This window comes from Pygocentrus nattereri, chromosome 27, assembly GCF_015220715.1.
Source record: "Pygocentrus nattereri isolate fPygNat1 chromosome 27, fPygNat1.pri, whole genome shotgun sequence".
Classification (NCBI taxonomy): Eukaryota; Metazoa; Chordata; class Actinopteri; order Characiformes; family Serrasalmidae; genus Pygocentrus; species Pygocentrus nattereri.
This window is the reverse complement of record NC_051237.1, coordinates 12,501,777-12,529,487: the sequence shown is the minus strand read 5'-3', so window position 1 is coordinate 12,529,487 and position 27,711 is coordinate 12,501,777. Positions and strand designations below refer to the sequence as shown.

Sequence of the window (27,711 nt, the reverse complement as noted above, 5' to 3'; positions counted from 1 at the left end):
CTTTCTCGCTCTTTTTCTCTCTCTTTCTCTCTCTCTCTCTGTCTCTCTCTTTCTCGCTCTCTTTCTCTCTCACACTCTCTCTTTCTCGCTCTCTTTCTCTCTCTCTCTCTCTCTCTTTCTTGCTCTTGCACTCTCTCTCTCGCACTCTCTCTTGCTCTCCTCTGTCTCTCTCACTCTGTTGCTCCCTGCCTGTCTCACTTTGTTTTTCTCTTCTTGTCTGACTGCCTCTCTCTCCCCTTTTCACTCTTTCCCTCATTTCTTTGTTTCTCTCTTTCTCACTCTCTCCTTTACTCTCTGTCTTGTACACTCTCTCTGTCTCAAATCAGACATGCTTTATTGGCAGTACAGAATAAGAAACCTACAGTACCATAGCTGTACAGAACACGTTCAGTTGAGTTATTATGAATGTCAAGAAGTCTAGATGTTATATGGGCAAGTAATATATGCAACAAAAACGCAACACGATAAGCATGAAAATTTAAGAAGTATGTTCTCTCTGTCTCTCACTCTCTCTTTCTCTCTCTCTGTCTCTCTCACTCCTTTCTTTCTCTCTCTCTCTCTCACTCCTTTCTCTCTCTCTGTATCTTTCACTCCTTTCTTTCTTTCTCTCTCTCTCTCTCTCTCTCTCTCTCTCTCTCTCTCACTCCTTTCTTTCTCTCTCTGTCTCTTTCACTCCTTTCTCTCTCTCTCTGTCTCTTTCACTCCTTTCTTTCTTTCTCTCTCCCTCTCCCTCTCCCTCTCCTGCTTGAGGAAGTGCTTAGTATTTATTCTGGGCTGTTAATTCCGTGTTGGATTCTTGTAATCGCTGACAGAACAAGCTCTGAGTGCTGCATGGCCTCGATTCTGTCAAAGTGACATGACCAGCAGCTTTATGCAAGTGTCATCTTCTCGTCTCTGGTGCTCTGCAGTCGAAGCTTGTCACAGACGTGGCTGAAGAGTAATCTTCAGAAGTGCTGTGTATGGATTAGGCTCTTCAGTTGGCTGGTTTGAGTGGCACAGAGAACGACGTGCTTGTGATTCGTAAAGAAATCCAGGCTAAACTGCACTCTGACTTGAATTTATGATTAAGGCTGTCTTGAGAGTTTTGTGGTCAAGCTGTTTCAGCATTACTGCATTAGAAATGTCAAAGGCCTGTATGGCACATGAGCCATTTTAATCAATTATGGGTCACCCCTGACAGGCCCAGGCTGTATGTGGCATTTGAACGTGTGAGAGTAAATCCTGTCTCAGAGTAATTGTGCATCCCTGAAATACACTGATATTGCAGTCGGGTGCCATCTAGTGTAACACTGAGCAGTCGCTCTCAGCAGCCGTGATTCAGCAGCCTTACACTAACCTAGTGATCTGCAGATGTCTGTTCTGTAGGAGCTTAATCTCATTCTTGCATTTAAAGACCTTCTTGGTCTCATACCTGCACACTTTTCTGAAGTCCTTAACCCCTGCAATCCCCCTATACTAGATTTGTATACTGTTATACTATTAGATTATAAGGCACTGTCCTCCTTCTTCTGTGCCTCCAAAACCCTGAAATACTATCAGTGTCCCTCTGACTGCTTTTCTAGTTCATCCTTTAAATCTTTTTAAATGCATTTTGCTTGTTTATGTTCTTTTTATGTAAAGGAGGGATTCAATTAATGTGCAGTTCATGTGAAATGTCCTAAATTATTATTATTTTTTATTATTGTAGTTTTCTTTGTTGTCCGTTTATCAGTCATTCAGTTAATCAAACAATCTGTCAGTCAGTTAATTAACTGTTATAATTGCTTCTGTGTATTATTGATAACTGTACTACACAAAAGGACTCTGGTAGTATTGAGACAGTCTGTGTTGCCATTATTGTGGTCAGTGCTATAGACAGCAATATAGACACATGCATGAAATATCCATGAATATGGGTTCATCTGAGGTTGATGACGTACGTTAAAATATAGATAGGATGTTTGATTTTTTTTTTTAAGTTTGTCTTTCTGTTTATAATAATGCCTGCAGTATCATCTTCACAGTAAATCATACATATATAAATCACTGTGTATATGTATGTATAATGTATCAATGTATAAAAAAACAATGTATGTGTACTTACACCGATCAGGCATAACATTGTCCATGTTTCTACACTCATTGTCCATTTTATCAGCTCCACTTACTATATAGGTGCACTGTGTAGCTCTACAGTTACAGACTGTAGTTCATCTGTTTCTCCGATACTTTGTCAGCCCCCTTTTATCCTGTTCTTCAATGGTCAGGACCCCCATGACCCTCACAGAGCAGGTACTATTTGGGTGGTGGATCATTTTCAGCACTACAGTAACACTGATATGGTGGTGGTGTGTTAGTATGTGTTGTGCTGTTATGAGTGGATCAGACACAGCAATGCTGCTGGAGTTTTTAAACACTGTGTCCATGCACTGTCCACTCTATTAGACTCTCCTCCCTTGTCAGTCCACCTTGTAAAATCAGAGATGATGACTCATGTGTGTCAGCATAGTTTGTGTTGATCTTCATCAGTGGTCACAGGACGCTGTTGACTGGATATTTTTGGTTGGTGGACTGTTCTCAGTTCAGCAGTGACACTGAGGTGTGCTGTGAATGATCCACCTCACAACTAGTACCTGCTCTGTGAGGGTCCTTGCGGGTCCTGACCACTGAAGAACGGGGTAAAAGGGGGCTAACAAAGTTTGCAAAGAAACACATGGACTATAATCTGTAACTGTAGAACTACAAAGTGCAGCTATACAGTAAGTGGAGCTGATTAAATGGACAATGAGCATAAAAACAAGGAGGTTGTCATAATGTTATGCTTAATTGGTGTACATGATGTACATATAAATATTGTTGTTGTTGCACAACATCCGTTTTCCTTTTCCTTTTTTTTTGCATAAGTGGAAACTCCAGTTATTGTTTGTATTGTGGTCAAATTTCATGACGAATGGACAAGTAGAAAAATTCCAAAATTACCAACGGAAAATCTTACATTAACTTAATTTTAATACATACATGTTTTTTTAATTGTACCATTTTGGAGATGCACTTATATATTTAATGCGTACTCTGCAGCAGTGGTCACCAATCCTCCTTCTGAAGATCTACCTTCCTGTGGGTTTCATCTTCAACCCAAGTCTAGCATGCCTAGATTTGGGTTGGAGCTAATCAAGGACTTCTGAGCGCAATTATTAGATGGGTGGGGAGAGGCCGATTAGCGCTGGAGGTAGGAGGTAGATGTCCAGGAGTGGGGTTGGTGACAACTGCTCTACAGGGAACAAACTTAAATGCTGCATTTCCATTTTAATGAACAATTTCTATTTAGTTGTTATATAAAAATAACATGTAAAACTTGCCTAAACTTTGGCACAGACCACATTTTTTGTTTTTTTGCAATTCAGCAAATGTTGAAATTGGGCTAGAATTGTGCATTAAGAGGTGCAGAAGTGGGTTCTTTGTGAGGATGCGTTAACATATTTTCACTTAGAAAATGCTTTTTCATCCTTTTTAAAATTGGGATGTGTGGAAGCAACCAGAAACATAAGGCTGCAGATGACTGCTGAGGTTTGATCTTTAATGTGACACTTTATTTATGCACTGTTGTAAAAAGTTATTAATGATCATAACCTTCACTCCTTCCTAGGCTGTGTGTGGATCACATGTGTGGTGTGTGCTGCCACCATGTGGCTGCAAGCAGTGAAGTGAGGACGTGGTGATATAAGTGTTTGCTATGAGTAATGTTACTGATGCACGTATTCATTTCCATTGGCGCAGATTGTACTTGGCTCCTCATTCTAAATTTCTGTATCATGTTAAAATCATACCAGCTCTTGTTTTCCTAAAGCTGTAAGTGCAGATTCTCTGAATTAAGTTCCCTGAATAGGTGCAGTTAGACTTTACATCTTTTTGTCTTGATACTAATCTAATACATCAGTGTTCTCTTTAAATGTGTTTTAAAATGAATAATAGGCGGGTGTCTCTTTTTCTCCCCAGCTGTCCACTGCAACCTGAGTCAGAATGGGATCGATCACCAGGTGTGCACAGAGGATGTGACTTCAAACCTGGAGGAAGAGCCTATTGATCACGGCCCGGGACTGGATGATGACAGCCCGGGGTTTCAGGGCCAGAGTCCAGGCTTCCAGCACCGATCCCCACCTCAGCGCTCAGTCTCAGAGTCTGAGCTATCCAGGGTAAGTCAGTCACCCACCTCTAATGTAATATTTGACAACTTATAAAGATACAGTAAGTAAAAAAAAGCAGTAATAATAATGTACAGGTAACATTATTTTTCACTCGTAACAAGGGAAGAGATTTTATGCAGTTTCTAAACATTAACTCAGTACAGCAATTGTATTTGTACACTGAACAAGAAATCCTTCATTATGATTTTGAATTTGATGAAACCATCTTATGAGCAAAGTCTTGTTTTGTAGGTAGGAAAGCCATTTTTCTTTTTTAAACATTGAAGCAGTTATAAAAAGTCAGGCAGCCACTCTCTAATAATACTATGTTTTATAAAGAATTTATGAATGATTTTATATTCGTTTATTAATGGTGATTAACTAGGTCATAATCATCTTTAAAATCATTAATAAGCAGTTATAACACAAAGAAAAACAGCAACAGTGAGCTGTCATATGTGGTGAATGTGAATAACTGAATATGCTGATATATATAAGGTATATATGCAAGATCTGAGGTTTAACAGGATAGTTGAATGTGGGCTCACAGTCAGCAAGTCAGTGTTTGTCTTTTTATTTGTGTTATAATTGCTTATTGTTTATGCCCTAATTAATGATGCTTAATAAACGAATTATACACCATTCACAAGCCATTTATAAGGCTAGTGTTATTGTAAAGTGGTACCAACATCAGAAATGCAGATACAAACTTTTTGATACAGAATGTAAACTGCATGTAAGAGCAATGTACCATGTAACTGATTACTAAACAAAATAGTTGTCGTAAATGTTTAATTATATTCAAATAGTGTAACACAACTATAAAACTAATTACACATATCTTCTGAGGGCGAAGTGTGAGCCAGGATTAGTGTTGAATTGGTCTTGGTAACTGGCTCACTCATTTGTTTATTTGTAAGCCATGATAGCTTTGTGTTTGTGAATCTTAGACATTTTAGGTCAGTCCGTTTTTCAAAATCAACTTCAGAAAAAACGAATCCACTATTTCTAAAAATTGGAATTAAGTATGCACAACACTACAGAAAGAACTCTAGAAAGAGTTGTGGCATTTTCTCTGTGTGAAGCCAAAGAGAATCTGTGGAGTAATCATTTGTGATGTATTGCTGAGCCATGCTTCTGTGGGGCATATTTTCTTTTTTTGGTCTCGATAACAAATGGTTCCCATGAATTCCTCTCCTCAGTCTAATAGCAGAGGAGCTTTATGTGAACTTGGAGTACTCTCTTAGTTTAGAATAGATACAAATATAATGATGTCTTGACACTGTGATAAATCATTGGCACATCTCCTAACAAGCCATTCTGTTTTAGATCAAAGAAGAAAAAACTATAAGAACTGGAAGAACTGTGCAGGTGTGTTTCTTGACTGGATTCTTACAGCTGTAACAGAACGTTCTGTATTTCTTCAAACCCTAATGAGAAACAGCTCTCTAGAGGAACGTTTATGCAGAAGCTGATTAGTAGATGTGGATCAGCAGAAGATTAAAGGCCTTGCATTGTTGGCCAGAAAGCACCAGGATGATATTTATGCCTTTCCACCTCAGCATGCAGGCTCCTCCAGTATTAGTGTGTGTGTGTGTGTGTGTGTGTGTGTGTATATATATATATATATATATATCTGTATATTTTATCAGCTCCACTTACCATATAGGAGCACTTTGTAGTTCTACGATTACTGACTGTAGTCCATCTGTGTGCATACTTTATTAGCCCCCTTTCAGTTTAAACACCTCAGTGTCACTGCTGGCCTGAGAATAGGCCACCAATGAAAAAAATCCAGCCAAAAGCATCCTGTGGACACTGGTGAGGGACTAGAGGATGACCAACACAAACTATGTAGCAACAGATGAGCTACTGTCTCTGACTCTGACTTTACATCTATATATATTTAATTTTCATACAAAAGAGTGCAAAGTAACATGTGCTTGTGCTAAATACTTATCTCATACGATCTTATTCAATTTTTCGAGTGTCCTCCAGCCCTGTAACAAAATACAGTTATACCATCTAAAATTTATATGCGCCTTTGAGAAAAAAGCCCAGTCATTTGAGAGTGGGTGTGTGAAATGTAGGGGTTTTGACTTTAAAGAGTCAGTGTTCAGGCTACTCTAAAATGTAGAATTATTGGAACTTCAAATAATAAGTTGACAGGGCATAAATCACAGATTCTTGTTCTGTGAACTCAGTATTTGAAATTCAATTAACTCAAAATTTGAAGGCAGATTGAATGCTAACTTTTTAAACAATCCCATCCCCTCACTTCTGACTTATTTATAAGATGCACTCAGAATGCCTGTCAGAAGTACAGTCACACACACAAGTTTTGCTGTTGTTGATTTTCTGAGCACACATCTGCACATTTAAATGCACAAGTACTGTTAATTTGGTGACATAACATAACATGACATGACATAACATAACATTAACATATTAAGGAGAAAATGATATGTGGCCTGTGCAGAAGTTATGGCACCAAAAAGCTTATTGTGCATTAAAATATGCTGAGAAATGCCAGATCGAAGTTTGTAGAGGATGTGTGAACATATTTTCACTTAGACAATCAACAGAAGTTTTGCATGCGACTGTATGTTTTACTATGATACTAAGGGTTTAACAATCTTAATACTAATCATAATAATCTGATTAATACTAATCAGTATCTATATGTGTGTGTGTATGTGTGTGTATGTGTGTGTATGTGTGTGTGTGTGTGTGTGTGTGTTTTGAAAATGTGAAATGTGATAAATATTTTCATATCAGTCAATATCAGTCATTTTCACGATAAGTGTCAAATCATTATTTCAAGGTTAAAGGCCTGATTGTTGCTTTGTTTTTGAAGAAACTAGAGGATTAATTGTGGTTTCAAACTATTTCTTATGGTGAGAACATGACAAACACTTGCCAAACAGAGGAACATTTCACAAATCTCTGCTGAGATAGTGAAAGAAAGATTATCAAGTTTGTCGTTTCTGTCAGCTGATCAAAGCAGTACTCCCACAGCATGGCTACAGTTTTTGAAATATTTTAAATTTAAAAAAGAAACTGAATATATCTGTGTGGTGACGAGTGTAAGGCTACCTGCTGCTAAACTCACCGTCAGTTTAGTATGAGCAGTAAACATTAGCTGGCTCAGTATATCAATGATGGACCACAGCGCCTTACTCCTATCACTCCTAACACATACATGTCAGAGCGTATCACTGCATTTAAACACCAGCTTGCAGACATCAGGTTTTCTCTATTCTGTTGTAGTAGTTTGAAAGGTGGATGACCAGCAATTTATCTGACGCTCGCTGTGTGAAAGATGGACCTTGTGATTCTCTCGCACCAGATGAACAACGTCATACCTAAAAGGACGATGTTGTTTGTCTGGTACGATAGAATCACACTACAGTTTATGCCACCAAGGTCTGTCTTTTTTTTTTCTTTCGGCGCTGTAGTCCACTACAGTAACATCAGTTCTGCCGTGCTGTGCAAGTTATATAGCTGCTATAAACAGCTAGCCTGGAAAACTAGCATTCTCCCACTCTTCCATGCCAACACATACAGCATCTTCAGTTTTCTTTTGTTTAAATCAGTGCTGTAACTGGCATGAACCCATTTCTTTGTTTCACATTTGCTGCTTAGGAATGCTCTAATGCTAAAATATGACTGAGCACTGTAACACAGCCCTGTAGAGCATGATTTGAGACTACTAAAGCTTCTGAGGATGTTAGGCAGAAGTGAGTTTGCTCTGAGCCAGTACAGTTAAATGCCACTTATCTTGTCAGTCACACTGGTCACAGGAGAATGGATCGCCGATCACACACTCAAACAGGGAAACCCCATGATTCTGACATTTACATCTAAGTATATTTGGCAACCCATTTTAGCCCCCATCCCCTCCTTTGTCAAATCATGAAGATCTCTGAAGACTGAAGAAAGCTCCCCCCCCCCCCTCCACATCATGTTCTACAGGGGCACTGTGGAGGGCATCTTGAGCAGCTGCATCATTGCTTGGTGTGGGAATTGCACCACCTCCGACTGCAAGACCCTACAGCGAATAGTGATGACAGCTGAGAAGATCATTCTGGTTTCTCTCCCCTCCATCATGGACAACCACACCACACGCTGCATCCGCAGAGCCGGCAGCATTGTGGATGACTCCATTCACCCCTCACACAGACTTTTTTCACTGCTGCCATCTGGTAGAAAGTACCAGAGCACCCGTGCCACCACTGCCAGACTCTGTAACAGCTTTGTACCGCAAGCAATCAGGTTTTTAAACTCACAAGGACTGAACTGAAAATCCTCCTCACACATACTTTACACACACACTCCTCTTTGATGCTGTATTTGCGTATCTATAACATTGCTGCTAATACAGTGTTTACACTTTCTTTACTCAACTACTGTGTATATCCTACCTCAGTAACTGCTGTGCTCATGTATGTTATAATCTGACTACTCACAGATCACAGCATGTTAAATAATGTTATTCTCACTACCTCAAGCTCAGAAATGAGCGCTGTATCGATGCTGCACTGTCCTGCCCATCTACTGTGTCCAATGTCTGCTTTATTTATCGTATTTACTGCATTATTTCTAGTTTATTTTTTTTTACACTTACATCTGCATGTTTGCACTTTGCACTGTCTATTTTGTTGCATGTTTCAGGAATGTAATTTCACTCCACTGTGTGCTTGTACGTAGATGGATTGACAATAAAAGCCTCTTGATTTGACTTGACTAGAACACAGGAGTATGAGAACATAAATCAAAGCATTCTTGTATTTCTATCAAGGAAAGTTATATTGCAGTAATTATTGTTATCATTTTATCACCCAGCCCTACTGGCGGTTTTTCCGAAGACCTTATTTGGGGTTGGGAATTTTGGGGTCTGTTTTGTTTATGGCGGTGTGGCAGATGTTAAAAAAACCTAATCAATCAATCTATATTCTAAAATTATAGCTAGCTGTTCCTAAAGCATCCCAGGTTGCTTTTTAAAAAGCCATCATCAATGCACAGGGGGGCTACTTTGAAAAATCTAAGATTTGTTTTAACATTTTTCTCACTTAAACATCCATATTTGTTTATTTCTTAGCTTTGATGTCGTCACCATTCTAAAATGTGGAGAGTGGTAAAAAGCAATGAAGAAAAAGCTTTTATGAGCAGATGTTTCCAGACTTTTGACTGGTGCTGTACATAAGCGCTACAGTCTGTAAGCAACCTGCAGAGCTCTGATCAGGATGGAGCTTTGCTTGCTTTCTGAGTTTCTAATCAGCCGGCGCTCTCCTGACACTAAAGTTCTTAAGACTTTCAAGCCCTTTGATGTGCTCAATTGTTCCCTCACTGAGTAAATCCAATTTAAACACGGGGCGTCCGTTGCGCTTATAAATTCGCAGGGCGCAGCACGTTATTTTCTCCAGCTGTCTGCTCAAACGCTCTCAGCACTGCATAGAAGGGAATAATTAACGTAGAGCTTTTGCTTCACATCTCATGAGGAGGGGGAGAAACTTGGGCAGGGAAATGTGACCGTGATGAGCAGTTAATTAACAGAGTGGCCCAATCACGGGCAGTGGCTTCAGGCAAAAGGCCTTGAGAGGGACTTATAGGAAAATTTAGACATGAGAAAGACGCTGGCTAGGACTTGAGGCATAATTGGAATGGTGTGCCACGAGGTGGCGCTCTGCATTCACAACAGTGTATTTTTGGCTGCAGTCCAGTTCAAGCGTGCCTTCAGATCAGAGTCCTTTCTGTGCTTTTGGATAATAAACCACTGACATGTTTAAAAAAAACTCCCAATCAATATTTTGAAGCGTTACACTGGAGAAGAGGAGAGGATTCACTTGAATATTGGAGAATTTAGGCAATTCATAAAACCGTTTGCAGCATGGCCTGGCAATGTCTTTAATTATTGGAATGAATTTTTATGTAGCTTTGGTTGGAAATACCTGTCAGAGGGTACATTTTCTGTTACATTCTCCACGTATAATCCTTATTGATAAACATGCTGGCTTTCTTTTTGTTATTTTCACATTCTCTTGAGAACTTTGAAGTCTTGCTGTATTGACAGAGTGCTAGAAACTTCACAGATGGGGTGATTTGTGCTGCTTATGTATTCATGACTTTAGCTTGACTTGGCTTTGTTGCTATAGGAACATGAAAATACCTGCATTGTCTAATTATACCAAGGACAAAGAGACTTTGCATGCGTGTTTGCTTGCTGTTTGTGTTTCCATAGTCAAATTCACAGTTGGATTAGCTCTCCATTTCCGTGCCAGCTAATATTTGTGAATGATAAAGACTCCGTTCTTATGTGGCTGTGTTTGAGTGAGCAAGAGAGTTTCAAAGCTTCCTCCAGTCAGATTTTTCATCTTATCCCTGCCCCAGAGCTCTGTCACTCATCTTTCTAATTGGCCAGAAATCCTCATACAGCATAGTTCCCTCCCAGAGCTACGTGGCTATTGGATGCATCCTCCAGATCTCTGCTCCACCACTGTTCAAAGCAGCCCACATGACACCTCACAGACACTGCACCTTATCACGACTCAGTGAAGCGCTCTGTCAGAGTGAAAGCATGCATGAATTGTATGTGCTCTTGGTCACGGAGGCTGACAGATTGGGTTAATTAGCACTGCAATGCTCTTAGTGGGGATAGGAACCCACCCATACACACAGCACACACACACACACACATAGAAGCTGGTTTCCGGCAACTCCGTGTCTGCCTGTTTGGCTGAGCTGTGCCATTGCTTTATTAGCTTGCCTGTGAAACTAGCTAGCATACTAGGTTAGACCTTGCAAGAGGATGAGTGGACAGATCCAGCCTTTGTTTTGTGCTCCTTTGCCTTTAGTGAAGGGAAGCACTTAGGAGAGCGTGAGAGTCGTTGGTTTACCTCGGCTGACAGCCATAGACTGAATGATGAGTAAGCCCTCAGGAAAGGCAGCCCACAGAATCAACTTGGACGTTCATCCTCTGCCTTCAGGATGGTGTGTGTGACTGCATTTTGAGATTTTGCCAATGAGCTCTCAGCTGTCATTGGTCCTTAATGCCATATTCGTCCCTGAGCGCGTTCCTAGGGATGCAGCAGTATCCTCTGCTTCCTGTATGAGGATGTGAAGTAAGGAACCAAACACCACTTTTTTTGCTTAAGACCTTGTGAGTTGTTTGTGTTGAGGAAATTTAACAATCAAGAACTTATGTAAACATATTTGACAACTGATCATGTCAAGCAGTAAAACTGTTGTGCAATTCAAACTATTGGAGTTTATTTTCTCATAGTTTTGTTGACCAATATTATCAGAATTTTCTGCTCTATAAAAGTGATATCTATATTATCAGGTCCGTTCCAAAATTGATATCAATGTCAGCACCCTGATACACAAAAAAGTACATGAGAGTGATTTTCCACTGACCATTCAAAAGGCTCATTAGGCTTTATTTTTCAAAATTAGGCAAAAGATTATTCACACAATTCAGCTAGCAAAGCCCAGAGACATGGCTATAAACCTCTAACTACCCAACATCATCATAACTAGGTCATTAGAAAGTGGCCCACTCATTACTATAATCAGAGAGAAAGTCATTTATGAAGATTAAGCACATTAGTGTTTACCTCCCATGTAGCTGGTTGTGAAACAGTTTTTAGAACCTTTGATGTCATTACTTTCTCTTCACGCTTCAAAGACAAGATGTACATCAAAAATGACATTTGACTGGTTTGGAGTTAGAGATATTGCATCTAAACTGAGTTTGACCTGTTTAGTCTGAGCCCTTTTCTGTCTCCTTTGTCTAGCCAGGGACGGTGAAGTTGTCCAAACCGGTGGCTCTGTGGACCCAACAGGATGTGTGTAAGTGGCTGAAGAAGCACTGCCCCAACCAGCACCAAGTCTACAGCGACTCCTTCAAACAGCACGATATTACAGGTACGCACATCCTACATGATGGTTGGCAGCATAACAAACCCAGCCAAGGTCACACACACACACACACACACACACATTCTGTGCTTAAATGAACAAGCTCATACATAATGACACACACATTAATTGTCACTGCCTCAACCGCTTGAATTAGAGTTGATTGCATTTTAATGTTTATTAGCTCTGTGGGGATCTTGTTTAACGTGATACTTCAGGATATGACGTGCATGTTCATCAATACTTGATCATCAGTGTCAAAGTCAGTAAAAGGGCACCCTTATATTTTCTGATTTCTTTCTTTCTGGGGCCAGTCATTCCTAAGAAATTGTGTGTTATATTTCCAAAAGTATTCGCTCGTCTTCCTTCACATGCACATGAACTTGAGTGACATCCCATTCTTAACCCATAGGGTTTAATATGATGTCAGGCCACCCTTTGCAGCTATAACAGCTCTTCTGTGAAGACTTTCCAAAGGTTTAGGAATATGTTTGTGGGAATTTTTGACCATTCTTCCAGAAGCGCATTTGTGAGGTCAGACACTGATGTTGGATGAGAAGGTCTGGCTCGCAGTCTCCACTCTATTTCATCCCAAAGGTGTTCTGTTGTGTTGAAGTCAGGACAGGCCAGTCAAGTTCTTCCATACCAAACTCGCTCATCCTTGTCTTTATGGACCTTGCTTTGTGCACCGGTGCACAGTCATGTTGGAACAGGAAGGGGCCATTATCAAAACGTTCCCACACATTTGGGAACATGAAATAGTCCAAAATATCTTGGTCTGCTGAAGCATTAAGAGTTCATTTCACTGGAACTAAGGGGCTGAGCCCAACTCCTGAAAAACAACCCCACACCATAATCCCCCCTCCACCAAACTTTACACCTGGCACAATGCAATCAGACAAGTACCGTTCTCCTGGCATCTGTCAAACCCAGACTTATCCATCGGAAAACGTCTCCACTGCTCTAGAGAAAAGTGGCAGCAATTAACGCCTTGCATTGCACTTGGTGATATAAGGCTTGAATGCAGCTGCTCGGCCATGGAAACCCATTCCATGAAGCTCTCTACGCTGTTCTTGAGCTGATCTGAAGGCCACATGAAGTTTGGAGGTCTGTAGTGATTGACTCTGCAGAAAGTTGGCAACCTCTGTGCATTGTTCGCTTCAGCATCCGTTGACCCCGCTCTGTCATTTTATGTCGTCTACCACTTCGTGGCTGAGTTGCTGTCGTTCCCAATCACTTCTGCTTTGTTCTAAAACCACTGACAGTTGACTGTGGAATATTTAGTAGTGAGGAAATTTCACGACTGGACTTGTTGCACAGGTGGCATCCTATTACAGTACCACGCTGGAATTCACTGAGCTCCTGAGAGCGACCCATTCTTTCACTAATGTCTGTAGAAGCATCTTCCTGTGGCCATGGAAGTGATTGGAACACCTAAAGTCAGTGATTTTGTTGGGTGAGTGAATACTTTTGGCAATGGAGTGCATTTAGTCCTGAAATCTTTTATGCTCCATGTATTTTGAAAGAACTTTTGAGATTTTTGGGGCTGCAACTAATATTCACTAATATTTAATACATTCATAAACTAAAACATAAAACAGAAAAGGCCTTTTCATCATTTTTTTTTCTAAGGCCATTTTATCATTTTGAATCAAACATATGTTCATTGCCACTTGCTAGCTCTACACACTGGGCCCATTTGAGTTTAACTCCAAGAGGTGCAGTCCAAATAAGTTTCCTGCTGCACTGGATGACAACTTAGCAAGTTCTCAGTTGCATTTATTACTCAAACACAAACACAAACATGTGCAGGTTAGCTAGCTGTGAGCTGTAGAAAAAATAGTCCGACTGAACCGTGCTGTAACCAAAAGCAGACATGGCTAAGTTCAGAGTGATATCTGGGGGAAAATCATTTAAAAAGCAGTTTGAGTGGCTTAAAATCTTGTTCACTCCGACATTCACTGAAAAGAACAGACAGTGACTGCCGTTTTTATTTTAAGATGATTGTTAAAACAACTCTTCTGCTTTTCTACACCACTCATCACTGTTCAAGCAGAGCCAGCAACTAGTTTTGGCTTGCCAGATTAGACAGCATCCCCAGTTTAGCATTATAATGTGATTCTCTATGAAACATTGTTACATGTTTTCATCAGTGATCTTTTTTCATGGCCTTACAGTTTTTCAGTCAAGCTCTGTTAAAAAGCAACATATATAAATAGATTTTATGCAGTTGTAGTACAACCCCAATTCCAATGAAGTTGGGACGTTATGTAAAACATGAATATAAACAGAATACGATGATTTGCAAATCCTTTTCAACCCATATTCAGTTGAATACACTACAAAGACAAGATATTTAATGTTCAAACGGAACTTCATTGTTTTTTTGCAAATATTCACTCATTTTGAATTTGATGCCTGCAACACGTTCCAAAGAATTTGGGACAGGGGCATGTTTACCACTGTGTTACATCACCTTTCCTTTTAACAACACTCAATAAGCGTTTGGGAACTGAGGACACTAATTGTTGAAGCTTTGTAGGTGGAATTCTTTCCCATTCTTGCTTGTTGTACAACTTCAGTACTTCAACAGTCCGGGGTCTCCATTGTCATTTTGCACTTCATAATGTGCCACACATTTTCAATGGGAGACGGGTCTGGACTGCAGGCAGGCCAGTCTAGTACCCGCACTCTTTTACTACAAAGCCACGCTGTTGTAACACATGCAGAATGTGGCTTGGCATTGTCTTGCTGAAATAAGCAGGACGTCCCTGAAAAAGACGTTGCTTGGATGGCAGCATATGTTGCTCCAAAACCTGTATGTACCTTTCAGCATTAATGGTGCCTTCACAGATGTGCAAGTTACCCATGCCATGGGCACTAACACACCCCCACACCATCAGAGATGCTGGCTTCTGAACTTTGCGCTGATAACAATCTGGACAGTCCTTTTCCTCTTTGGCCCGGAGGACACGACGTCCATTATTTCCAAAAACAGTTTGAAATGTGGACGCGTCAGACCACAGGACACTTTTCCACTTTGCGTCAGTCCATGTCAGATGAGCTCGGGCCCAGAGAAGCCGGCAGCGTTTCTGGGTGGTGTTGATATGTGGCTTTCGTTTTGCATGGCAAAGTTTTAACTTGCACTTATAGATGGAGCGATGAACTGTGTTCACTGACTGTGGTTTTCTGAAGTGTTCCTGAGCCCATGTGGTAATATCCGTTACAGAATGATGTCGGTTTTTAATGCAGTGCCGCCTGAGGGATCAAAGGTCAGACATTCAATGTTGGTTTTCTGCCTTGCTGCTTACTTACAGAGATTTCTCCAGATTCTCTGAATCTTTTGATGATATTATGGACTGTAGATGATGAAATCCCTAAATTCCTTGCAATTGCACAAGAAACGCTGTTGGACTATTTGCTCACACAGGTGTTCACAAAGTGGTGAACCTCACCGTATCCTTGCTTGTGAAAGACTGAGCCTTTCAGGGATGCTCCATTTATACCCAATCATGACACTCACCTGTTTCCAATGAACCTGTTCAGCAGTGGAATGTTCCAAACAGGTGTTTTTTGAGCATTCCTCAACTTTCCCAGTCTTTTGTTGCCCCTGTCCCAACTTCTTTGGAACATGTTGCAGGCATCAAATTCAAAATGAGTGAATATTTGCAAAAAACAATAAAGTTTATCCATTTGAACATTAAAGATCTTGTCTTTGTAGTGCATTCTGTTGAATATAGGTTGAAAAGGGTTTGCACATCATCATATTCTGTTTTTATTTATGTTTTACACATCCCACCTTCATTGGATTTGGGGTTGTAAGAAGAAGAAGAATGTTTTTCTATTTAGTTACTAGATTTTTTTTCTTATTCTTATAGAATATTTGAATGTTTAAAAATGAAAATAGTCGATAGCTGGGGCAGGCCTAGAAACTCCCTTTTCCCCTTTCACCCCCCAGGGATTTTTTCAGTATTTATTTTAGAAAACTCCTTTTAAGTCCTCTATGATCTACTGTGTTTCACTCCCTTGAAAGTATTCCTTGTTTACTTGTCATGACTTGAACTGTTCATTTGAATGAGCTGTAGCCTCTGTTAAAACACTTGCATGTCCTTCCCTGAATCATTCTAATGTGACTCAAAGGATCTTGATTACATTTTCCGTGAAAGGTCAGGGTAATGTGAATTCCAATTAGCCTTAAAATATGCACAGAATATGCAAGCAACTCAGTTTGGCCATCCAGCATTAATTAACCGAATCTAGTTAATAAACTCCGGGCCCTGCCAATTAGTCACACAATGCAATTTGCATCCCTCTCCGGTGATTGTAATGCCCTGCGTAGCTCAACTCACTTCATTAGAATAAACAAAAGATTAGGACTCAAATCACAAAACAGTGTGAAGAAAAGAAATTGTTTTGATCAAGAACTCAAATACAAATGGAACACTTTCAGGAAGTCACTGGTGTGGATTAATCTCAAACAAGTGCCTTTATTTGAATATTAAATGCTTTCTTTCTAATTCTCTTGTCTAAAGAGATTCATCTAACCAAGCATTCTTTTCCTTACAAGAATTCCAACAATAGTGGAACAGTCACCGTTTTCACTGGCAACCGTTTTAATATACACTGTATATAGTTTAGTGACATTAATGTTTTTAAATGTATTTACTGAAGATAAAACCTCTCACTAACGGCTTTGTTCCATTTATAAAAGTCGCATATTTGCTTTCAGGCAACATGTTTCCTGTGACTAACTGACGTTAAAGTGTGGCTTCGTTTCCATCAGAGGGAGAATTCATCCATACAGATAAACATTCTTCTCTCCGTCGCCAGCCCTAGATTGCCAAGATACCTCCTCACTGCTTCCCGGCATACTCCCCGGGTTTGACTTGAGCACCGAGCTGTCATTAAAAATGCATTAAAGCATATTAAGGCATAATTAGATATTAGTCCCTAATCTACAGTAATTACAAAGACAGAGGCAGTGAGTGGTTTTGGTAAATGAGTTAAGCACATATTTCAGATAGTGTAGGTGTAATCAGCAGAGAAGGTGCACTCGCACTGTGTAATCTGCCGAGGGGAGAGGCAGACTTGCTGATTGAACCGGGGCATGGATGTCAAACACAATCAAACGCTGGGCTGAGTTTCACTCAGATTCTGCTCCCACGGGCCACCGTGCAGTGGAGCTGTGGAAAATCCATACAGCACAACAATGCCACACTAACCATCCACCAGCCAGCAGGCGGGCTATGAAATTGGGCTGAAATTAAGGGCTCATTCATGAATGTGTGTGAATATGAGAGAGGGTATTTATGCAGATGAACTTATGCAGACACAGAAACCTCTGTATGTACACAGGAGTGTGATTTTCTGCTGAAGACTAAGTATCAAATTATAGCATTTCGAGGAGGCAAGATTTCACACCGAGACTGAAGTGAGCTGTACTCTAGAGGTCGTTCAGACTACACGCCCAATTTTAGTACAATGGTAGCACATTTAATGATTGTGTTTTTATTGCATGAATCTGATTCCAGGGACTAATTAATCAAAAGAAGTTGCAATTGTTTTTTTTTTGTTGTTTGTCTGTTTTTTTTTTGTTTTGTTTTTATAGTTACAGCAATATTGACTTTTTGCCATGATCAGTCACATAGAACATGTAGCTTAAGCTTCTGGGCTCTGATTCTGTTCTTCCTGTGGTGTCAAGACGGCAGCTTCTGTTTAAGCACCTTCACATACAGTACAGTACTAAAGTCAGAGACCCGCCCCACCCTTCATTTATTTCATTTCCCGTCAAATAGCAATTAAGTACAAGTAATTTGGTTTAATGTCAGGAACAGAAAATATAATATCAAAATTTTGAGTATTTAGTGTGTCCACTCTCCGGTTTCCATTCTTTTAAGGAGACATGCTTTCTTTTTTTCAAAGAAATCTGCAGAGGTATTTTTCCATGCTTCTTATAAACACTTTGGAATCACGAGAAGCAGAAAATGCAAACCCACTTCTAAGAATGACCTTTCAAACACATTCACTGGTGTGGAGGTTTGGGGTGGTCAGTCCATTGTTTTAAGAATATCAGCAGCTTCTTTGTTTGGTTTAGAATTTTTTGGTCTCATGGTCTCAGTAGTGGCTTCTTGACAGCTTCACATCCTTTCATACCCAAAGGTATTGAGTTGTCTTTTCACAATGAAAGGAAGGACAGACATACTTGTGGATTTGAAGCAAGACTGAAATGTGATTTTCTCTTCTCTCTCAAAGACGAAAGCTTTAGGTACTGTTTATCTGATGGTGACAGTGTTGGTGGGTGGTCTACCAGGTCTTCCATGACTGTTAGGAGACCCACTTGCTCTGTATCTTTTAATATTTTTTTCTCATTTATTTTCCTTTGACTTTCCCCTTCCTTATGCAAGTGTGTGTATATGTGTGTGTGTGTGTGTGTGGTGTTTTCTGACTTTTGCACTATAGAAGATACATGAATCTCTGGGTACGCTCATTTATAGTGTGTGTCAATGGTCATGCCATGGCTTTTGTAAGTTCATGTAAGAGCTCCACTATTCTGACGTACTGTAGGCCCTCAGCTGACAGTGTAGACAAATACATTTACAGGGCCTGATGTTTGCTCCTACAGCTTTGTAGTATCACAAATTAGGTCAGGATTAGACCTTCAGTAATACTTGATCTTTTTCTGTTATTTCAGCTAGTTCCCTTTACAAGCCTGCCCAGTTTGGGAATTGCTCTCAAGCCGGGCCCATCAGCCGCAGGGCTGTTGTCTGACAACCTAGAACTGAATCGTATATCATAAACTGGCTCTCCAAACTTTAACACTAAAGCCTCAGCAGATTTTGTGCACACATGCCTGGAGTTTGCTGAGATGGGGGGGCTGTAGCAGGGAAGTGAAAGAACTGAAGGCAGATAGGAAAGCCAGCCAGATCTTCTGCTGTCAGGCTAAATGAAACCAGCTGGGACGCTCCTAGTTAACAGGCTCTGCTCTCATGTCCTCAGTGGAAAGCAAATGAATCTGGAGAGTTTTGGCCTCAGCCGCCCATACTCCTTTTTTTCCAAAGAATGGTGGGGAGAGTTTGTGCTAAGGGTGTGGTTAAAGGCTGCGTTTATTTACGAGGCTTGATGATAGTTTTATGAAGAATCAGTGTAAATAAGGCACCCGTGAGCCGAGAAGTCTTTGTTCGATAAAGAAGAGGAATCTTTTTCTCTTTCTCTGTTTTTCCTTTCGTGCATCCCGAATCCAGTGAGGAATCTTAGGTTTTTCATTGCTGTCTTGAAGTTGTTCAGCAGCCTTCTGTTTTCACGGTCATCTTGTTTTTCCATTCCAAAATGACAAACCAGTTAAATTGCCTTAGGATGTCCTCTAAGGCAAGTTTCACTCTTCTTCAGTATTTTGTGTGCCAAGGGAAAAATATGGATCAAGGAGTGACCCTAGGAAGCCTGAGTTAAAGCTGCGGCTCATATCGACTTTTAGAAGGACAAGCTGATGGGCCTTGAAGGTCAAATCTAATGCCACTACAGTTCTTCATTTAGTTTTTGTGCTTAATAATAAAGTTTAGAACCAGTTTACTCACTTTATATAAGAAAAAATAGTGTCAATACAGCCAGAACAATATATATAAAATACCCGATGTTTAAAATATCACAAATGGCCAGTGTAGGGTTCTCCTTTAGCACCTGTAGCCAGTTAGCAGCCTGTCAATGTTGTACACTCTCTCTCACACACACAAACACCACATATATACAAACAGATGCACACATAGACACACACACTACCAGCAGGACATGTGGCGAGGAGCAAGGAGGCGGACGCATACGCTGAGATAAGCGACTTTTATTATGGGCAAATCCAGGGTCGTAGTCATGACCGTCCAGGTTCATGTAGCCAACACGGAGACGATATGGGTCAGACATGACAAAATCAAACAGATCACAGAATCCAAACAACTTCAACAAGCAAAACGACTAGCAAGACAAACGCATTAAACAGTACAATCAAACAGAACAACCAGAACGACAAACAACATCAAACATTACAAAGACCAACCCAGACCAAGGCAAACACAGGGCTTATATACACAAGGGCTTACAAGGGATCACAAGACATAGGTGGAAACACAGGTGGGAACAATCAGGGGCGGAGTCACAAAACAAGGGCCTGGACTGAAAACAAAAACAAAAACACATGGGCCAAACCAAAACACAGCACGAACACATGGACAGGACTGGGAGGGGCCAATCATGACAGAGGAGAACAGTGAAGGGACACAGAACCTCCACACTTTCATTCCCCGTGGGTTCACAACAACACCGCGTGCGTAATATAAATGTGTAGGTCTGAAGTCACTGCAGATTAGTTGTTTTATATGTTCTTCACAGAAAATGATATGGCCAGATAATCCAAGGTTGAAACAATAATAAATCACATTTTTTTCTTTTGCTAAACATTGAAAACGCCACACAAGGGTTAATGTTTCTTTAAATAAAATATTTTTTTAAAAATCATATAAAAAAGCAACGCTACCAACTGCATCTCCAGCATGAGAATTGCTAAGCTACCTTAGTGACATATAACCGCCAGAAGTGTTGCTAACCCTACGGTGATGGGTGTTAACATTATGACTAATATTCTATACCTTCTAAATGTCAAGAGGCACCAATAAATGATCTAGTATTTTATTTAGTCAGCAATACTGAATTGCTACACCACCCCTCACCCCATCGTTGTTGGTTGAGCCCACCACCCTTGAATTTATTTTTATTTATTTATTTATTTATTTATTTTAATGGATAAATGGACACTTTAGACATCAGTGTGTAAATGATCACATGAATGGCAGTAGGTGAACAGGAACCAATGGGTTCTAATGAAGACGTACAATAGGTGAATAATGACAAAAACAATATTGTATACAAGTTCTCCTCAAACCAGTCATTTTTCTAATCACAGCTTAACCACCATAATAGCCAGAATCAGATATGTAAAGTTTTAATAACCACTGGGAGCACTAAGCCCATAGAAATGAAAACGGCAACATCTGGTGGCTAATCATGCCACTTTTCCGTGAACAGCCCTGCCTAAACCCTCTCAAATATCCAGCCCAAACCTGTGGAGTTTAGTTTAAGGCATTCCAGGCAGCAGCTGTTGTGAGTCGCTCTGGTATATTGGAATATTTGATGTGATGGCTGTGCTGAGCGCTCCATAGCTCAGTGGCCATTACTGTGAGGGAGATGATGAGGTGCTAGCGGCCAATATTGCACTGTTCTGCGTTCTGGAGCGATGCAGATCCCATCTGGGTCTTTTTTTAGCATTCTAAGAGGAAAGATAAGACAGAACTGCTGATAGTTCATAGAGCTGCCATGGCCAGAGCGCCCAGCAGTGATCACGCAGAACAGCTATGATTTTTAAACATGGAAACAAGATGAGTTATGAATAGAGCTATTGTTGTTTTGCGTCCTGGGGCAACAGCACAGCATCTAGGCCACATGTGATCTGGGAGTGCTTGCTTTTTATGAACAATTCATAATACCTTTTTATAATCACCATATGCATTTTAGAGGAATGCATAAATACTGTCATGTCTTGACTTTGAACAGTCAGGCAGTAAAACCTGGCCCTGTGTTCAGCTGTGAAGACTGTTATAGTGACATGATGTCTATAAAATAGGGTTCCATCTGGAGCACCTCATTAGCATAACTCACGTAAAGCTGAATACTGCAGCAGGAGGACAGGCTACAGAAGAAAAGTTTGATCCATCTCTCGAACCTCAGCGCTCTACAGTAGGTTGTTGTAAATGGAGGCTTTGTACCTTCTCCAAGTGGCTTCTCAGCCACAAAGCCTAAGCCTGAGTTTAGGGATCCCTCTGTCCCTGCTGAGGGAGGTGAAGAACAGGCTGTGATTGGGCACTGATTTCTGTATGGTGGGTATGGAGCAGCTCTCATTAGGAAGGAGTAGCTCTTAGCCATTAGAATAATGCCCCCCTTTTTTCAGTATCCTCCAATGAAATCAGCATGTCATTAGAGGAGGCTTTCTTGTGCATGGTCTGCTGGGAGAAGTGGGTCTTGGTTTATTAGGACGTGAACACAATTGCAGATGAGGATCAGTAAACCAATTTTTACTGATCTCTCTCTCTCTCTCTCTCTCTCTGTAGCCCCATTCCAGTCTTCCATCTCTCAGTATCTTAATCCTTGCCTCGCTTGATTAAATGTCAAACACTTTTGTCCTCCTATCCAGTAATCAATACAGACTTATCAATGGAATGGGCCAAATAAACATACATTTCTTTCAAGTGATTCAGACTTACAAAGTTGCCATTCAGGCAGTCATGTTCTCTGCAGTTACATGCTAGATTTAAGAGGCAAAAATCAGCTGTTTCTGCCTTCAGTCTACTCTTTTCCTTTAAGTCTGTCTTACCTAACATCTAACAGCAGTCTGTTCAGAGATATTGTACCCTTCAACTCTGTCTTTGTCCCCTTTAACTCTTGTTGAAAAGTCACCAGAGTAGTTAACACATATATTCACTGGGGATAAGTCAGGATTTTTGTCTGTTACACTTTCTCACATTGAAGAACTTTTAGATGTCTGAGCTCTATACTCCACCGGAGGAGAATGTAAGGCCTGTGAGTTTATTATCTATTTAGTCCAGAGAAGGAAGCAGAAGGAATACTGCAGCCGACGCTAAAGGCTGTCACACAATCAGCAAGCACACCACCTCACTAGAAGGTCTCTGATGCTTATTAGCAGATGGTACAAATCGGAGCTATAACGCATAGTAGGCATAGCAGAAAAGAACTGATGAGCAGGAAGGACTTTAGATTGTCTGCCTTTCTCTTTGTAAATTCCAAGCCATGTGTCACCGATTAATGTTGTGGTTCTGGGTTTACAGAACAGTAATAAGATGTTGCTGTGTTGCATCACTGTCTCTGGTGGTGTCTACTATAGGCATCCAAACTGTGTCCAACACTGCATCCTTAAGAGTCCTTCACTTTAATATTCGCCCTAAATAAATGCATATTCAAATATTTTTTCAAAGACTTTACAATTTGAATACCAAATGTGACTTCAATGCCCTTCTGTAATGCACATGTTGAGCATTGCAAAATGCATACACATGTGTAATTGAAACTTTGTGTGTTTTTCTATTGCTATATAAAAAAAGAACCTCAATGCTACTTTTATTGTTGGATGCACCGTGATGTTTTACAAGCGAGTGTGCAAGCATACTTAGATTGGCAAGCACTTATCATTAATTCGTTCAGTCAAAGTGGCAATAAAGGGTGACTGAAGTGTGAAGTGTATTTCTTTTCAAATGTTTTCTTGTTGTAAAAGGTTTATAGTTTATGACAAACAAAAATCTTGAAATTCTGATGATTTTGCTTTGAGGCATCAGGTTATCAACAATGAAGAGTAAATTACATTTAAAGAATATAATCTTAGAAAGCTGAACATTCATAGATATTTTAGCAAGCAGACAAATGAATAGTTACAGGCTGCACACTCCAGCTACTTTTAATTGTTACTCTGATGAAACAAAATAAATAAATATTGCTGTTGTCGGAAGAAAACCGTGCATCCCCATTTTTGTCGTTTTTCAGTATTTGACATAATTTGAAAATGCCTGTTGCCTATTACATTGTGTATGAATTTCATGATAAATGGACCAAAAGAAATCACCCAAAATGACTTGGAAAAAGTCTGGTTCCATTGTCTTACATTAAAAGTAAAGTAGGTTTTTTCCTTCCCCTGTAAAGTTATGATTTTGGAGATTTTGGAGGTTTTCTTCTGACAGTGAAATATTAGTTTGTTAACCTCTCCAAATTCCATTCTGAATGTGTTAGAAGCTATATCCAACAATAAATGCAGAATCATACCTCTCTTATAAACTAATGGAAAATACCAATACCACACAAAGTTTCACATACTGATACATTTACAGGGGCAAATGTGCACATGCATGTGCCCCAACTACTCTGGCGATAGATTTTGATAAAACAAAGGGGACCAGAGTCTCTGAATGTTTCATCAGCAGTACATTTGGTCAGTTGTAAGATTAAATTGACTATGTGACTAAACTAATCTTCAGAAGTTACTAATCAGTTTAGGATATTTATTCTAAAATAGCCTATTAGCATAGTTTCCTCAGGTATATTCAGTGCACAGCAGTAGACCTCAATTAAAGTAGGTGATATCTCTATGTGGCCAGTGCTGAGGGTGGATCATGGTGTCTTTGGGGCTAAAGGCTGTTTGGGTGTGTGGGAGCCAGACAGTCCTTCAGGCTTTGCATCGGATTGAGTGCCTGCCAGTCACCAAGCGCAGATCTGCATGTGTGGAAGGGAGAGATTGCCCCTCAGGCTTTATGAAGGCAGCTGCAGCTAAACTATGTGAAGTATGCCGCAGTCTCACCTGAGGATATTCCCCTACCCTACCCTACCCTACCCACATCTCTCTGTCTTGCCCCAGCTGAAATATGGGAGTTGGCAAAGGGACAAAATATGTAATCAGTATTGTGATAAGTTACATCATAATATGTATCTGAATTTTTAGAACACCAAACAACTGAATGTATAGTAAAAAAAGTGTATAGGACAAATCGGATTTACACCAAAGAACTTAGGTAGCAGGTAGCAGTTCACTGATACAACGAGAATCTATACTAATCATAAGACTTATTTAACCAAGTTATTGGAAAAACTAAGTCATCAAGTTCATTTCCCACCTGCTCGACAGAGGTGGAGCTGGTATAATATAACTACAATAAGTGATTCAATAGTTTTTTGTTCATGTTATGAAACTAAAAAGCACTCAGTTTGGCTAATTATGTACCTTGCTTCCTGGTCGGCTTACCTTTTTCTCTGCCAAGTTTGTCGGCATAAGTGCCAATAATGGAAGCTTCTTTTAGCTTATGTTGCTTTATGTCAAATTCATTTCAAAGCAATAATTCTAAAAATAGCAACATGCTGTCCTAGTTTACATTCTGCTGCTCGTATTGGTTGCTTGGCAACTTTGTCTGTGTCTGGAAAAGTACAGTATTTGGAAAATTGTTGTTGACTATAGTTGCAAGTGTTAATAAAAAGTCAAATGGAATCCCTCATGAATTAATACTACTTAGAGCAGCTCTGTCTGCTTTTGAACACTGGAAAATGGGAAAAATGTAAGTCCATTAAATACTTGGGTACATTTCAAACTACAGCCTCTAAACACAACAAGATTTTACCCTTATTGTTAATGGGCCTCATTCACCAGCCATTCTTAAGAAGAAATCTATTCCTAAAACCCACATACACCGTTTTTACAAAGATTCTGACATTCACCAATGTTTTCTTATTTGAGATTTGTTCTTGGGTAAGAACAGAATCTACACACACTCAAGAGCACAAAGGTGCTAACAGTTCTGCAGTTCAAGAACACGTCATGAATCTGACTTAGACTTTTTCTTGAGACCTTTCTCCAGAACCAATTTAAGAAAAAACTTAGGAAGATATTGGTAATGAGACCCAGTGTTTTTTCTGTTATGCTTGAATTTAATATAAATTGTGCTGTAAATTGCGCTGCTTCCATGCTGACTGGATGCAAGTTATTCATCCAGAAGTACAGCCAACCTGTACATTTACAAACATTAGATTGGGTCTGTAGAAACTGTATAATGGTATAGTAATATTCAGTAACAGCTGATTGATTTTAGGCTTAGTTTTTTAAATAGGCCAGGCTGGCCACCTAACATTTATATAAACGTTCAGCTTTTGTTTCATGCATTCATTTTGTGGGCAAAGTGAAGTTCTCTATTTTCTATTTTAAAATGTAAATATGCACTAAATCCAGACCCCAGGTCCAGCCGTTGATATAGCAGTGTGATGTAGCAGCATGTGGCATAGGCAAGCTGGCTTGTGCCGGAGGAGCAGCGTCTAACTCAGCTCTTTACAGTAGGTTGTAATCACAAAGTTTTTAAAGAAAAACTATTTTTGTTTTGCATTGTGATTGTTTTATTGAAATATGAGTTGTTACCAAAAATTGTCGTACATATGTAAAACTTCAAAACAATGTAAAAATTAATTGTTGCCATTTTTATTGACAAGTAGAACCAGCTGAAGTTCGCTTTTTGAATGTTTGCATATAAAAGCAACAAATTTCCTAAAACATTCTTAAAGCGCTAATTAAGAGCAGATCTCTTTGGGCTTTTATAGACTTGTCCAAACGATATTTAATGTTGGTTTAAGGAACTATAAAAGAAAAACTTTCACATCACACTTTTTACGTACTTGATGTTGCATAGGTTCTCCACAGTTATCCAGAATTTCATCCAGAAGAGCACACGAGGGCTGCACTCTGCAAATGACCAAGCTGAAGGTGCTTCAACCATTTTTTTTAAGACAGACATGTTTCTACCTGTGGCTTCCTCCACGCCCGTTTTGAATAAATGTATGCCTAATATTATACATTTCCATAGAAATATATGCATATTATTGTTAGGTCCTGTATGGAATGTAAAACATTGAGTCCCACATCATGAATACTGTAAATTAGCTCAGAATCACACAACCGGGCTTCCAGAGGTGGACGAAGTACACAAATCATGTAGTTGAGTTAAAGTAGAGACCCCCAAGGTAAAATATTACTCCAGTAAAAGTAGAAGTCCTTACTCTAGACCTCAACTTGAGTAAAAGTACAAAAGTATTTGCCTTCAAATGTACTTAAGTATCAAAAGTAAAAGTACTAAAAGATTAATTATGGCTCTGATGTCCTGTTATCATTTTTATAACAAGACTCACTTCATGAACTCATTTCAGGTGAAAATCCTCCAGCATCTCTCTTGGTAAACCAGTCTTTTAATAGAACGTCATTAATTAGTGACGCTGACGTCTATTAAAATGATCATAAACACAAAACACTGAAGGTAAACAGTTTCCATCAGGGAGAACCGAGTGGCTCTGAAATCACTTTTACACACAAGCAAAGTTTCAGTTTAAGATTACTTTGTAAATTAGTTACAAGCTGAATAAAAACTTGTTTTAAACTCAGGATCAGAAATAAGTTTTCTTTTACTGTATTTATCTGTAGGCCTCTGTTCATAAACATAAACTAACGAACTAATTTACTATAAAATGAAAGTGTTTATATGAATTCAGAAAAAAAGAAACATGCCAGTCACGACTGTATGTGTGGACATATTTCTATATTGTGGTCTTTTTACAGGTTAGGTTAGTTCCATCACTGGTGTTCTTACTTTGCGCTTCTTCTGTTTTGACGTGCTATGTTTTTATACACAAAAAACAAAAGGAACAACAGATTTCTCAAAATGTAGTGGAGTAAAAAGTCAGATATTTGACTTTGAAATGTAGTGAAGTGAAAGTAAAAAGTCGCCCAAAATGGAAATACTTAGGTACAGTACAGGTACAGAAAAAAACTACTTAAGTACAGTAACTAATTACATTTACTCAGTTACTGTCCACCACTGTGGGCCTCTTGAAAATTAAGGCACAGAACATGCAAAACTTATATGTACTTGTTCAGTGCATTCACTGTATTTTTAAAATAAAAAATGATTCTGTGCCTTGCAGTGCTTTGAATGACACTTTGTACATGTAGCCATGTAGGTAGTTTCACAGGGTCAACCACCCTCCCTGAAAAAATACT

At 39.6% G+C, this 27,711-nt stretch overlaps 1 protein-coding gene across 3 annotated transcripts in view; it reads left to right on the top strand.

Moving 5' to 3' along the window:
- The window catches only part of samd12 (sterile alpha motif domain containing 12), a 127,695-nt gene that overhangs the window by 21,143 nt on the left and 78,841 nt on the right, over positions 1 to 27,711 (top strand). For all 3 annotated transcript variants that reach the window (XM_017703103.2, XM_017703105.2, XM_017703104.2), the window contains exons 2-3: positions 3,976 to 4,172; positions 11,960 to 12,089. In XM_017703103.2, the coding sequence (XP_017558592.1) occupies positions 3,976 to 4,172; positions 11,960 to 12,089 (327 nt within the window). The remainder of the gene's footprint in view (positions 1 to 3,975; positions 4,173 to 11,959; positions 12,090 to 27,711) is intronic.